Genomic DNA, 15089 nt, shown 5'->3' with positions numbered 1-15089 from the left:
TAAAGAAATTAGAACGGTTTGCAGGATGCTGATGTGTTTCCTTAGTTTCCGTGTTCAGAATTGTAATATGTCAAAGTTACAGTGTGGTCAATGTAAAAACGTTCTGTCTACAATTATGAATGATGGCCAATGAGTTAATTCCACAATATTGATTTTAAAAAAACAGAAAAAACGTTTTATATTACTTATAACTAGATGTTGTTTTGTCTTTATGAAGCGCACAGGTTAAGTATTTAGATGAGCTACCACATGACATTGTTGAGATGGAATGGGTAAACGTGTTAGTGTTTCTTATTATATGCGCGTTTGAGCATATTAGCAATGGAGAACTCCGAACGAAACAGGAAGTTGGAAGAGGTTGGACGAAACCATATGTGAGCGAGGTATGTGAGCGATGTTAAGCTTTGACATTCAAAAACTATATATTATTGCACTAATCACTGAACAACATTATTTGAAAAAGAATCTAAACGACTACACTATATTTCACTTCCAATGAGGATATTAAACCCTCATTTGACTTCGGTAGAGAGAGTAGAGGTAGGGAGAAAACGCACAGTCGAATCTCCCTTTGAGAAATGAAAGATAGACTTGCCCGACTTGCCATTGGTCCAAAGTTCCCCGCTAAAACTACGTCAGAAGTAGTTTCGCGCCACTACAGCAAACCAACTGACGCGTCGGCACAAAGAGGTAAGAAATTACACTTTTTTTGTTTGACGTTTGCGCCATTAAACTTGATGCTAATGTTACATCTACTCTCATTCGTGTTTATAAACACCTTTTCCGTGGTTTGCATATATGCCATGTTATTGTACCTTTCCATTTTTCCCCGGTACTACTTTAACTAGTTATGAGGTTGTTTTCTGTGCTGCCACATGTCTAATGGTGGAAATATTAGGTATCGAAAACGTTTGTCAAACTCCGTTAAGAATGACTGCACCCTTACTGAATTAAGTTCTCCAATGTTGCCTACCATCAAAATTATTTTGGGCCCTAAAGACATAAAGGAGCATTACCTAACATGAAACCACACAGGCAAGTTATTATGAACCATAATGCGTATCTTACATATTTTTGTGCTTTATTTTTTTATCCTCTAGAACGCAAATATTTGAATGTGTTGCATACTTATTTAAATCGATTTTATACTATCCATCGACTCAAGTGGTACCAAAACGTAGTAGGCCTAGCTGTTGTTTTGAGATTTTTTTTCAGAGCAACATGCTACGTAATTTTGCATTTATTAATATACTGTATATTTTTCGAAAATTATAAGATCCAGTATTATCATATAATGAATTATTTTAATTATTTGAAATATTTTTTCCCTTACATTTGGCCATTAACTTGTATGTGTATGTTTTTTAAATCTGGAAGTGATATTTATTTTACTTTTAAATTTGTGCTATAAATTAGTTTTGAATCCTTGTTTTGATCAGCCCACCACTCTGTCTTCTCAAATGCAAATTCAGGTTGGTCGCACAAAGAGAGATTGTATACACTTTTTAATTCAATTCAGTTTTATTTGTATAGCCCCAAATCACAACAAGGTTGTCTCAAAGGGCTTTGTAGAGGCAATATGACACAGTCAGAAACAGTAGATGAATTAATAAAGTTCAAGTCCTGAGCAACCCCCATCCTTAGCCCCTCCATGTCGGCAAGGAAAAACTCCACAAAAAAAAAAAAAAAAAAAAAAACCTTTGGGGAAAAATGAGAAGCCTTGGGGAGAACCACAGTCAGGAGAGATCCACTCCCAGGACTGATAGTTGTTGTTTAAGTTTTTCACAAACATCATTTAACTATTTTTATGCTTTCCTAGATCTATTCCCCACAATGTCTTCTCCAACATCTACTCCTGGTCGTAGAAGAGGAAGGAATACCAACCCGTCCACACGTATGTTGGACTTGCGTATTTTTTAACAGTACATGAATATGATGTGTCTGTATGATTTGTAGAAAGTATAATAATGTAATTGTGTTGTAACCTGCAGCCAGCAGCGATGGCCTCGCCTCCTCACCAGCGTCTCAGCGGCGACGACTTAATGACTCATCGGCGGGCGACCTAATGCCCATGCCCACCTCGCCCGCCACGGACCTGCAGAGCCCAGCTGCGTCGCAGGATGTCTCCCTCTTATCCGGCCCTAGAGCCTCAGGTGACTTGACTAATATGGCTCACGTTCTTTCAAGGGTGTTGAGACATTTGTTTAACCCTCTTTTGTAACCAGTTCTCTCCAACGACATTGACATGAGCTCCCCACTCATGTATGGGACACCGCGGAGTAGCATCCGGGGCACTCCAGCCCGCCAACGTCCTGACCTGGGCTCCGTGAGGAAGGTCCCGCAAGTAGATCTTCATTCTGAGGCGGTAAGAACAAAACAAATGGATGCCAAAAAATACATATATTTTTACCACTGTGTATTATTTTGGTGTTTTTGTTTGTCCTTAGCCCAGTGGTGAGGGTGCGGTCAGCGAACCCAATGCGGGCCAGAGGCTAGTCATCTGGGGGACTGATGTCAACGTAGGCACCTGTAAGGAGAAGTTTCAGGTATGTGATATCAAAAGTGATAGAAGTTATTTTGCCCTTAAAGCGGAAGTTCAGAATTTTTGACATTAGGCTTAATGTTTGAGGTAGCAGTGGTTTAATTAGTTGGTGGAGTTGATTTCAACAAATTCCGTGCAATTTGTAAGTTAATTGATAGTTTCACTTCTCCAAAGTGGCCAAGCTAGCGCGAGTCAATGGAACCAACTTAGCATGCCAATAAAAAAACGATACAGATCCAGTGTAGTCAAATAAATTAAAAATGCAGATCATTGTTCCAAAACACCCATGCGGCCAAAACAATATCACAAAAAAACTGGCGTAATTCATTTCATTCTGCAGGACTATTTTTTTCTAGATGCGTAACACGACCACAATTGAGAGGAGTGCTTTGGCCACTCGTGCCCACGCTGCATTTGAGGAAGGTAGGAAGTCGGACATCTCCCGCTCGGAGGGTAGAAGTTGCGACCTCAAACCGTTCAAAGTGAATGTAAACGGCAAAGATGGCTGCTCGTGACAAATTTTTAAAAGAAAAAAATATTTTGGCAATATAAAGACATTTTGACCTCCAGCAAACCTGCATTCTCATAAGTGATCAAATAGTGGAGGCGTTTCAATGATATTTTTCCAGATCGGAGATTGGAATCACTGACTTCCCACCTTCCTACAGCATCAGACTGCTGAGGTAACTGACGGCCGGTCACTTGGTGAAATGCGCATTTAGAGGCTGTGGAAACACAGAAGAAATGGGAGAAGGAAAGTTCCCACAAATTCCCTATGAAGAACGAGGAACAATATAAACTGGTTACTTGCTGCTGGCTACAACATAAAAAGCGGTGAAAAAAACAATGTGATATTACTCTGCCCTGCTCCTCTGCAGAGCTTTTGGATTACAAAAGTTGTTGTTCATACTGCAAATATTGACATGCAATGGTAAGTTTTAATAACTATATCCTGAAAACATAGCCAACACTATGATTGCATGGGTCATCGGTAGAGCAGGGAATCTTTGGGCACCTAACGATTCGATTACGATTACGATTCAGAGGCTCCGATTCGATTATAAAACGATTATTGATGCACCCCACTCCTTTTATTTTTTTTATTTTATTTATTTATTTATTTATTTATTTTTTATTTGTTTTGTACATTAGTTCCAAAATTGTTCAAAAATCCTCTCAGGCTAAACCAAACTACTATTTCAGTATCAAGTTAACATATAGCAGTAAACAAATATACAAAAATAACAGTAAATAAAAAACTCCAGTCCCCATTCTATATCAGCAGCTTTAAACTACTTTCAATTAATTTAATGTTGTGAATCAACCGTTAAAGTTGTTAAAATTGCTCCTGTTATTCCATAATTTCTCTTTTGTCTACTTTCAACATGTGAAAGTTTTAAAACTATTTAAAGATAGATTCAAGTCAATATTTTACCGATTTAGGAGTATTTTAGATAAAAAGTTAATTAGGTTCGCTTGGAAGGTTCGCAACAACAGCCTTGCAGGGAAGTGTACTACTTTAAGATGGCGGCCGTTACTAACGCCCACATCTAGTTTTTTGTAGATGTGCTGGTAACGATACCGAAGCTATAACGCATCTAGTCCTATATAAATGATATCTACCGTAACATAATGTGGCTTGTAGCAGCTTTTCGGCAGCAGTCAGGTACGTTGTTGTTGTTTTGTTTTTTTTATCTCGTGGCATGAGTTGAGCTAGAGCCTTGAGTTGAGCATTGGCGTTACCCGAGGGGCCGGGTAATGAGAAGCATGATGTTTAGCTACTCTCGCTCCGTCCCTAATTGCATACCGAAGACCGCGTGGCGCGCTGAGTGTGTCGTACTTCTGCTTTGCTTGGCATATTTCAATAATCGGAATTTGGATGTTTGTGAATCGTTCTCGAATCTTCCACGGCCGAATCGCGAATAATCTAAGAATCGGAAATTTTGCACACCTCTAGTCATCGGTGATTTTCATGTGTGCATATGTTGTTTTTTATTGGCATGCTAAGTCAGCCTAATTGACTTGCTGTAGCTTAGCCACTCTGGAGCCCTGAAACTAACAAATAAATATCAAACTACACGGAATTTGTTGGAATCAACTTCACAGACTAATTAAATCCTCGTTAAGTCGAAGATTAGGCCTAATGTCAAAAATTCTGAACTTTCACTTTAAGACAGTCAATCATTTACTTGTACGGTCACTGAGTATGGGCAGAACCCATGGCTGCTACACCACCAGTAATTCAAATTGGTATCAACTTTGAATGGGAATCTGGTTCATCAATCACTTCTTCTACAGCGCTTTCTGCAAAGGTTCATCGACCCTAACTGCATGGACGATGAGAACGCTGGCCTGGATCTCAACGAGCCTCTCTACATGCAAAAGCTAGAGGAGGTATCACCTGGTATTTTTGTATTATAATGGAAAAAACTGTAGCTTTTGGACTTTTAAGCCGTACTCACCGACCTTTTAAAAGAGAACTATTTGTTCGTATACTGTACATTATAAGATGCACTGGATTTTAAGCCACATGTGTCCTCATGGTATTGGGGGATATTTACACAAAAACACATATGCAGTTCATGATCCAGTAAAACATATAAGCGGGGGTGAAAGTGGCTAGAATTTCTTGCCGGAACTCCCTGACGTGAAGGTCGCCACGGAGCCAGTAATTTATTTTTTCTTTGGTGGTTTTATATTTTTGGGGGGAGGGGTCAAACCTCTTAAACTACTGAAATGCGAAGAAAACTGTTTTAGCACAGTTATTTCTATAACGCATACAAAAACTGATTTTCATTCAAAATTGTATTTTTCAGTGATTTGCAAAATAAAAGTTAACAAGAACAGCAATAACCCCAAACTCCATCTCCTTATTTTCATTTTCCCCTCATTTCCTCACATACTTAATGCCAAATCTCAATTTTAACTACTTAAGATGGGGGGGCGTGGCTCAGTGGTAGAGTAATTGTAATTGTCCCCCAACCCAGAGGTTGTGGGTTCGATTCTCCGCCCTGATGAACACATCTAAGTGTCCTTGAGCAAGACACTGAACCCACGTTGCTCCTGGTGCTGCGTCACCAGTAGGTGGATGGTGAGATAGTGTAAAGCGCTTTGAGCGCCTTGAAAGGTGGAAAAGCGCTATATAAGTGTAACACCATTTACCAAGAATATAGGATGTATATCAAAATTGAAGTTAATGTAAACATTTAGTTTTTTTATTTTAAATAATAAAGATATAAGTAACATACAGTACATTTAGAGAAATAAGTACAAATGACTTATGCAGAAATGGAATATATTTTGAATATCGCGCAAATATTGACTTATTTAAATCATAGGGAAATTAATAAGTAGCCTAACATAAATGAACTAGTATAAGTCAAAAGTGTTCATTGACAGCTAAGATGTTCTGAACCTCCCCATTAGAGCAAATAAAATTAAATATGATAAATAAGCCTCCTCAACTCTTTCGTTGCACTTATAGATTTGATCCATTTTATGTTGCGTTGTCCTTTTTTGTCGCATCAATTCAACTTTTTTATTTATTTTTTTCTGTTCCAGAAAACATGCACATTTGAACCAATCGGAGATAACTGTCTGCTGATCACGTCACTATGTCAGCCAATTGAACGGATAAATGAGTCTAGGCGTTTTGCTTTGCTGTGTGCATTCGCACATTGACGTGACCCATCATCGTCAGACTCTGATAACTGCAGCAGCTGGAGAAACTTCCATGCCGTCCGTGGAATAAAATAAATAATAAATATTGGTGGAAACAGATTATGCTACATAAGCACTTTATCATGCTTGTTGTTAACACTTGGTTATGTAAATCTGATGTTGGTAGATTGTTTTCTTCTTGGAGATGAAATGCATGTGTGGCAGCTTTGTTTTTTTTTTTTTTTTTTTTAAACATAGCGTTTTGACAGTTGCCGTCATATTTTCGGAATCAAAGCACCGTGTACCGAAACAGCATTCCGGCCCTGAATTTTATACTGGAACTGCGTTCTGGCCCTGAATCTTATACCGGAACTGCGTTCCTGACCGTTCTGGCCCACTTTCACCCCTGCATATAAGTCTCACTGGACAATAAGCCGTAGGTTTCAAAATGAGGTTAGGGGAAAGTAGTAGCAATTTTAGTCGTAAAAATTACTGTATGGCACTTATGATTGTTTTTGATCTGGTCCATCTTCAGATCAGCGTCGTTTGTGAGCCCGTGCTCAACGTCAACTGCAACCATGTGCAATCCTTTGATGCGGAACTATACAGGCAGCTCATCAGTTACCCGCAGGTTTGATTCTTTTTGTACATTTGAGTTTTTTTTTTTCCCCCCAAATGTACTTTTTGAGACTTCTAGTAAGGTGCATCTATATTGTCAAATTTGAGCTATGACCAGAGTAATGGCTAATTGACATCAGTAATGATGACTTGGCAGGAAGTGATCCCCACCTTCGACATGGCGGTCAACGAGCTCTTCTTTGAGCGTTTCCCGGACTCCAGTCTGGAATACCAGATCCAGGTTCGGCCCTACAGTGCAATTAAAACTCGCAACATGAGGAGCCTGAACCCAGAAGGTGAGTGGGACTTGCCTGATACCTCCGCCGCGAGATCATACGTAACACGCCACGCGTTAGGAGCGCGATCGACGCGGTAAACGATGCCTTCTGTCACGGCGATGCAGACATCGACCAGCTGATCACCATCAACGGCATGGTAATCCGCACCTCACAGCTCATACCAGAGATGCAGGAGGCCTTCTTCCAGTGCCAGGTGTGCGCCTTCAGCACACGCGTGGAGGTGGATCGCGGGCGCATCGCCGAGCCGGCCGTGTGCCGCCACTGCAACACCACCCACAGCCTGGCACTCATTCACAACCGCTCGACGTTCTCAGACAAGCAGATGGTGGGTTGCCGAGTGGTTTTGTTTATGCTGCGCGTGGGCAGGGTCACGGCATCTGTCGCGTTCTTTCGCAAACAGATCAAAATTCAGGAGTCGCCCGAAGATATGCCGGCGGGCGAGACGCCGCACACCACGGTTGTGTATGCGCACAACGACCTGGTGGACAAAGTGCAGCCTGGGGATAGAGTCAATATTACTGGTGAGATGGGACAATTTTAATTGACTGATTGATTTTGTTGAGTGGAATCACATCTCTTCTGAATGGAATTGGGCTTCGAAATGCAGTTAAAAAACGATTCAACTTGGACATATGTGGTGGTAATGCAGCCAGCAGATATGCCTTATAATGAAAATGACATGCTTCAATGATCACATCTGCCCGGGTTTATGATCGTTTTGGATCTTTTTTTTTTTTTTTTCTTCACCTTGACTTTTTTCCCAGATACATTTTGTGTAAATGAGTGTTTGGAGCATGTCTGTTAGTTTTTTTTCTTTTCAATGATACTCATTTTACTTTATAGGTTTAAGTCTAGTGAGCCTTAATATTTTACATACTGTAATAAAAACAAACGTCATCTACTTGGTTACCCATTAATTACAGGCCTCAACATTACCTGCCTGAAAACATCTTTTGTACATTTAAAATGAGCATTGCAAGCATATGTATTAAGTTCATTGACATAGATAAAAACAAAGGACTTTGTCGCTATAATTAGCTTTAGTTGGATTATTATTATTTTTGTGTGTGTGTGTGAATTTGAGAAGATTGCTTCTAAAAAAACACTGAAGACACCCACTGTCAATCTGAACAGCAGTGAAAGCATTGACAAATGTGGATAAATCTCAAACCGCTCTACTAAATAAGGCAGGTAATTGGCACGCTATGGAGGCTACCTGCATTTATGGTAAAAGAAAAAGAGCCAGCACAGGCCAACTCAACTCTTAATATTTAAAGTCCCTCTGTTATCAGCAACGTTCAGAGTAGCTTGCATGTCTGGCTCATAGTCGAGAGGTTCCTTAGTGGGTGAAGGAAATCTAGTTTACTGCCCCATTCCAAAGCCTTTGTTAATGAAGCAGAAAAAATGGTGTACAATTGTCAAGAAAAATAGCCTTAAAATCAAAATGCTGAATATACCTATCTGCACTTAACATGCAATCGTATGAAATGGTACTTTATAGTAAAGAATCTGCCATCACTGTCTTATTGTCGCAGGCGTCTACCGGGCAGTGCCCATGCGCGTCAACCCTCTGCAGAGCAACGTCAAGGCTGTCTACAAGACCCACATTGACGCCATTCACTTCCGCAAGACTGACGAGAAGCGCCTGCACGGCCTTGATGACGAGGCGGAGCAGAAGCTCTTCACGGAGGATCGTGTGCAAAAACTCAAGGAGCTGGCGGCCAAGCCCGACGTGTATGAGCGGCTTGCTGCTGCCCTGGCGCCCAGCATCTATGGGCATGAGGATATCAAAAAGGTATGTGTACATACAGAAACACGTGGAGGATTGACTTGTTGCTACATTTTTCTTTGACCATATTTCATGCTTCATTTTAGGGGATTCTTCTGCAGCTCTTCGGCGGCTCTCGCAAGGACTTCAGCCAGACGGGCCGTGGCAACTTCCGTGCCGAGGTCAACATCCTGTTGTGTGGTGACCCAGGCACCAGCAAGTCTCAATTACTGCAGTATGTGTACAACCTGGTGCCCCGTGGCCAGTACACATCCGGGAAAGGCTCCAGCGCGGTGGGCCTCACCGCTTACCTGATGAAGGACCCGGAGACGCGACAGCTGGTGCTGCAGACCGGGGCCCTGGTGCTGAGCGACAATGGCATCTGCTGCATCGACGAGTTCGACAAGATGAGCGACAGCACGCGCTCCGTTCTCCATGAGGTCATGGAGCAGCAGACTCTCTCCATCGCCAAGGTATGCTAACTTCAGGCGCATGGGTGGAAACCGGCTCTCTGGCGTCACGCCTTTCCTTTCTTTCGAGCGCAGGCGGGAATCATTTGCCAACTGAACGCCCGCACCGCTGTGTTGGCTGCCGCCAATCCGGTGGAATCACAGTGGAACCCCAAGAAGACCACCATCGAGAACATCCAGCTGCCTCACACGCTGCTCTCCCGGTCTGTTCGCTTTTATCCAGTCGCACACTATTTAAAAACATCCATCTTAATCTCATCTCTTTTGCTCCCTGCCAGATTCGATCTGATTTTCCTGATGCTGGACCCGCAGGATGAGGCGTACGACCGTCGCTTGGCCCACCACTTGGTGTCGCTGTACTACCAGAGTGAGGAGCAGATGGAGGAAGAGTTCTTAGACATGGCTTTGCTCAAGGACTACATTGCTTACGCACGCGCCTATATTGCTCCTCGACTCAGTGAGGAAGCCAGTCAGGCGCTTATCGAGGTAGGAGTCCGATAGAGCTGCCACAAACCATAATATAGATAGTTGATATGAATAGAAACAAAAAAAAATACTCGAAACTGTTCGGCTATGAACTATACATAACTATAGAACTCTTTGTTTTCCAATACAAAACCAGATGTTTGCAAGTAAGTGAGAAGGGATGATAATTTGCTTTTTAACGAGGATTACAGAAATCGAATATTTTTTTCCCACTTTTTTTTTTTTTTTTTTTTTTAAATGTGATTTCATTTTTTTCCATTTTGTTTTTAATGTAAAATGATAAAAACGAAAGAAAAAAAATACCGACTTTTCTAATTAAAATATTTAAAAATTGAAGAAATACAAATATATGTACAGGTTTTTTTCCCTTATTGTAATTTAACCCCTTCAAACCCACATTTTTTTCTGCTGGGCAAAAAAAAAAAGTCTTAGTTGATTTTTACTCAAACACCAGAACTGGTCAGGAATATTTCATGCTTTTATTGGTTATTTTTAATGTTAATGTTTTTGATACGAAATGAGCACCTGCATTTGCCTTTTTGAAGGTGCATTTTGTCTTAGCCATTTTCAAAGAGCCAAAAATACCAAAGAGGCTGTGCTAAACCTCATGATTTGATTTCAATGGATAAAGTTTCATCCAATTATCTCCTAGAACCAGCCCCATAATCTGACACTTGTTCACTGCCATTGATTGCATGGTTGTCTATAGACCCCACTCACCAACGTCACACAATGACGTGTCACTGTATCCGGCCACCATATTGTCAGTCATTGTTTATCCGTATTCTCAATGGTTTCAATTTGTCGTGCAATTTATAGTGCAATTCATGGAAGCCCCGGTGCTTTCAGACACTGTAAACTCATTGGATGCGTTGCATAAAAGGCGTTATGTGGAAAAGCTTCAGTCTATCCATTCGCCAGATCCATATTTGATGCCTAAATCGTCTCTGCCTGACATCTGCTACCCTGATATCTACAACTATCTTGTCCACAGAAACTCAGCAAATTCTCACAAAACTTTTGAAAAACTTTAAGAGCAGCACTCTAAGCAACATTACCCCATGTGACCCTTTACTTTCAATTTTCTAAAATGGCGACAATAAAAAAAAAAAAGTTGACTGCGATGGCCGACGCTTCAAGGATAGGTGGATATTGGACTATTTCTTCAATACAATACGCAACAACTGTGTCTGCCTCATTTACAAAGAGACAGTCGCTGTTTTCAAAGAGTTCGATGTGACGCGATATTACCAAACAAGACACGCTGACATGTAAGACCACATTACAAGGAAGATGCGCAGCGAGAAATTATAGCAAATTGAAGCTAGTTTAATTTCACAGCAGCAGTATTTCACAAGAGCCCAAGTGTCGAAAGAGAACGCCACAAAGGCGAGATTGTTGAAATTATGAATTTAAAAAAATAATAATAAAGCTAATGTGACACACAGAAGGGCTTGCTAAAAATTGTTTAAATATATTCTACGTAAATCAGCCAAGGTAGCCCCCCACGTTTTTACCACACCAAATCTGGCCCCCTTTGCAAAAAGTTTGGACACCCCTGTTTAACTGATGATCCGTAGACGAGGCCAGCTTCTTTCACTTGGTACCAGCTAAATATTATTCAAAAAATAATGATGGCGGAAGAAATAAACATCTTGAATTTGAAACTGTATGTTGTCGGCAATTAGCCTCGCAATGATCTCAATTGTGGTTGTTAGCCCAAAACCCTCTAAATATATATTAGATGCATCTTACCAGGTATAAAATGACTACTACATAGTCTGTGGTGATCGTTTGGTGCCCAGTTTTCTCGTCGAATTACAGCAGTCCATCTCGCTCTCCTGTCCGGGTCTCTCGGAATACGGTAGAACTTCAAGTCTCTCCGTCTATCTTCTCTGGTACTGCAACCAACCGCCACACACGCCTTCACCATTTTGATTATTAATGTTAACGAGCAGAAAAACACGCCATAATAGGAGGAATTTACGTAGCGGTAATGCGTAAACACGACGAGCTGACGGACAATATGGCGCGGAGGCGTGGTTGTGACGTCATTTGAGTGGGGTCTATTGCTGTTAATGGCTGACATAAAATTTTTTTAAAATCTGTTGTCTGTGATAGTTTTTAAAGCAGGTTTGACTTCTTCCTCAGGCCTACGTGGACATGAGGAAGATAGGCAGCGGCAGAGGAATGGTGTCGGCCTACCCCCGACAGCTGGAGTCTCTAATCCGTTTGGCCGAGGCCCACGCCAAAGTGCGCTTCTCCGAGAAGGTTGAGACTATCGACGTGGAGGAGGCCAAGAGGTTGCACAGGGAGGCCCTCAAGCAGTCAGCCACAGACCCCAGGACTGGTTTGGTGGACATCTCCATCCTCACCACTGGTAAACGCTGACATCATGTTAAAGCTTTCATAACCGTCATCAACCTATCAGCAGATGTTAATATATTTTCTGACGCTAGGTATGAGCGCCACGGCCCGTAAGCGTAAGGAGGAGGTGGCCCAGGCCCTTAAGAAGCTGATCCAGGCCAAAGGCAAGATGCCCGCAATCAAGTACCAGCAGCTGCTCGACGACCTACGGGGGCAATCGGAAACTGTAATTCTTATTATTATTACAGATGTTTTTCGGGCAAAATGTCCAGGAATTAAGCCCATCTTGTTTCATCCTCCAGGCCATTACCAAGGAGTTATTCGACGAGGCACTGCGAGCCCTCGCCGACGAGGATTACCTGACGGTCACCGGAAAGACTGTGCGGCTCCTCGCCTGAGATGCCACATAACTTTATGTATAGTTAGAATTAAGCTATGTAATGTCATTCTCCTGTATAAAAAAGTTCGTATCGTTAACATTTGGCTGGAGGGAGACTTGAGTTTGGTCCTAAAAAAAAAAGGCAATTATTAGAGCCTATATATGGAAAATGTAATTGTTTAATGTTCCACTTGGTGCTTAATAGATTCGTTTCTTGTACATAAGTAATTAAAAACTGCACGCTGGAGTCCGTGGTCTTCCTTTTCAAATGGTTTTATATCGAACGTAAAAATCCTGCTTTTGAGTGCTATCTTGTTGCTATTTTAGCAAATAGAATTGTATTTTAAAAAGAGTGATAGTTTTAAATGAATTACACATAACATGAATTTAATTTAGACTTCAACAAATATGGGTTTGTTAGCGTGATATCTTATTTATAAGGTTGTTTAATCCTAGTTTAATGAGCTAAAATTTAAAGCATTTGAAAACTGGCAGGGGTATCCATACAGTTTTAAATGCATTACACATAACATGAATTTAATTTAGACTTCAACAAAATATGCGTTTGTTAGCATGATATCTTATTTATAAGGTTGTTTAATCCTAGTTTAATGAGCTAAAATTTAAAGCATTTGAAAACTGGCAGGGGTATCCATACTTTTTTTTTTTTTTTCTCTCCGAGGGCCACTCACAGAAAAATCGGACGCAAGAACCAACTTGAAAGTTTGAAAGTAAACATTTTCATTTGTTCAAGTCGATGTAAAATATAGTTTGTTTTATATTACTTACAGTGTTGGCCAAAAGTATTGGCACCCCTGCAATTCTGTCAGATAATGCTCAATTTCCCGCATAAAATGTTTGCAATTACAAATGCTTTGGTAGTAATATCTTCATTTATTTTGCTTGCAATGAAAAAAAAAAAAAAGAATGGGGAAAAAAATCATTTTACACAAAACTCCAAAAATGGGCTCCGGACAGAAGTTTTGGGGCAGTCCAAGGGTACAACAGTGTCAACCGTACTATCCGTCGCCGTCTGAATGAAAAGATACTCTATGGTAGGATACACAGGAAGACCCCACTTTATGACCCAGAGACATAAAAAAAGCCAGGCTGGAGTTTGCCAAAACTTACCTGAAAAAGCCAAAAATGTTTTGAAATAATTTTCTCTGGTCAGATGAGACAAATGTAGAGCTTTTTGGGAAAAGGCATCAACATAGAGTTTACCGGGGGGAAAAAACAGGCCTTCAAAGAAAAGAACATGGTCAAACATAACTGAGGTTGCCTGATGTTTTGGGGTTTCTTTGCTACCTCTGGTTCTAGACTGACCGTGTGCATGGCTGAAGACTACTAACAAATTTTGCAGCATAATGTAGGCCCCAGTGAGAGAAAGCTGGGTCTCCCTCCAAGGTCATGGGTCTTTTAGCAGGACAATAACCCAAAACACACTTGAAAAAGCACTAGAAAATGGTTTGGAAAAAAGCACTGGAGACTTCTAAGGTGCACAGCAATGAGTACCGGTCCGGAATCCCATAGAACACCAGTGGAGAGATTTGAAAATGGCAGTTTGGAGAAGACACCCATTAAATCTCAGAGACCTGGAGCAGTTGGCCGAAGAAGAATGGTCTAAAATTCCAGCAGACCATTGTAAGAAACTCAATGATGGATACCGGAGGCGGTTATTCACAGTTATTTTGTCTAAAGGTTGTACTACCAAGTATTAGGCTGAGGGTGCTAATACTTTTTGTATGGCCCATTTTTTGATTTTTATGTAAAATGATAACGATTTTTCCCCCTCTTTTGTATTTCCATTGCAAGCAAAATAAATGAAGATATTACTACCAAAGCATTTGTAATTGCAATCATTTTCTGGGAGAAATTGAGCATTATCTGACAGAATTGCACGAGTGCAGATACTTTTGGCCAGTAATGTATGTTTTATGTTAACACTAATGAAACTTTGAGGAACAAAAAAAGTCCAACCAAAAATTCAAAATCGCAAACAAGCTGGCTCAATTTCCCACACTGGATTATTTTTTCTCTAAATTTATTATGTAAAAACAATAGAGAAGTTTATTGGTTTCAACTAGGTCTGTCAAATATATCGCGTTAACGGCGATAAGTAATTTTTTCAACTAATCACATTAAAATATTTGACACAATTAACGCATGCACAGAATGACCCGTTCATGCTTTGCCTCAAATAGTTTACAACAACGCCGTTTTAGCACATTGAGAGCGAAAAGGCAGAGAAATGCAAGAGGACACAGGCGGATCGCACCGTTTATTGGCTTAACCTTTGGCTGGCACTACTAACAGTCATGGTGGCCCATATTCCCATCATGCATTTGGGCGGAGCAAGAGATGATCTTTTCATTAACACGCTTAATTGCACACAACGCAGAACATACTGTATACCATTTGCAGCCACCACTGACAGTCATAGTTGCCCAACTTCCCATCATGCATTTGGGCAGAGCAGGAGACATTCTTTTTCTTAACA

The 15089-nt window shown here is 40.8% G+C and overlaps 1 protein-coding gene across 2 annotated transcripts; it reads left to right on the top strand.

The window, feature by feature from the left end:
* Positions 1-596: 596 nt before the first annotated feature.
* mcm4 (minichromosome maintenance complex component 4) lies at positions 597-12829 on the top strand. 2 transcript variants are annotated; one of them, XM_057858442.1, is made up of 17 exons: positions 597-690; positions 1820-1894; positions 1992-2153; positions 2226-2365; positions 2448-2546; positions 4841-4936; positions 6738-6833; positions 6978-7116; positions 7224-7444; positions 7520-7640; positions 8655-8914; positions 8995-9360; positions 9433-9560; positions 9636-9843; positions 11995-12223; positions 12303-12436; positions 12513-12829. In XM_057858442.1, the coding sequence occupies exons 2-17, from the start codon at positions 1834-1836 to the stop codon at positions 12606-12608; spliced, it is 2556 nt and encodes an 851-aa protein (XP_057714425.1). In that variant the 5' UTR covers positions 597-690; positions 1820-1833; the 3' UTR covers positions 12609-12829. The 2 variants fall into 2 exon arrangements, with proteins under 2 accessions (XP_057714425.1, XP_057714427.1); XM_057858444.1 differs by lacking the exon at positions 597-690 and adding an exon at positions 1008-1035.
* Positions 12830-15089: the final 2260 nt, after the last annotated feature.

Source organism: Corythoichthys intestinalis, chromosome 14 (genome assembly GCF_030265065.1).
Source record: "Corythoichthys intestinalis isolate RoL2023-P3 chromosome 14, ASM3026506v1, whole genome shotgun sequence".
NCBI lineage: Eukaryota > Metazoa > Chordata > Actinopteri > Syngnathiformes > Syngnathidae > Corythoichthys > Corythoichthys intestinalis.
Note: the sequence above shows the minus strand (reverse complement) of the source record. Positions and strands in the feature narration are given on the sequence as shown.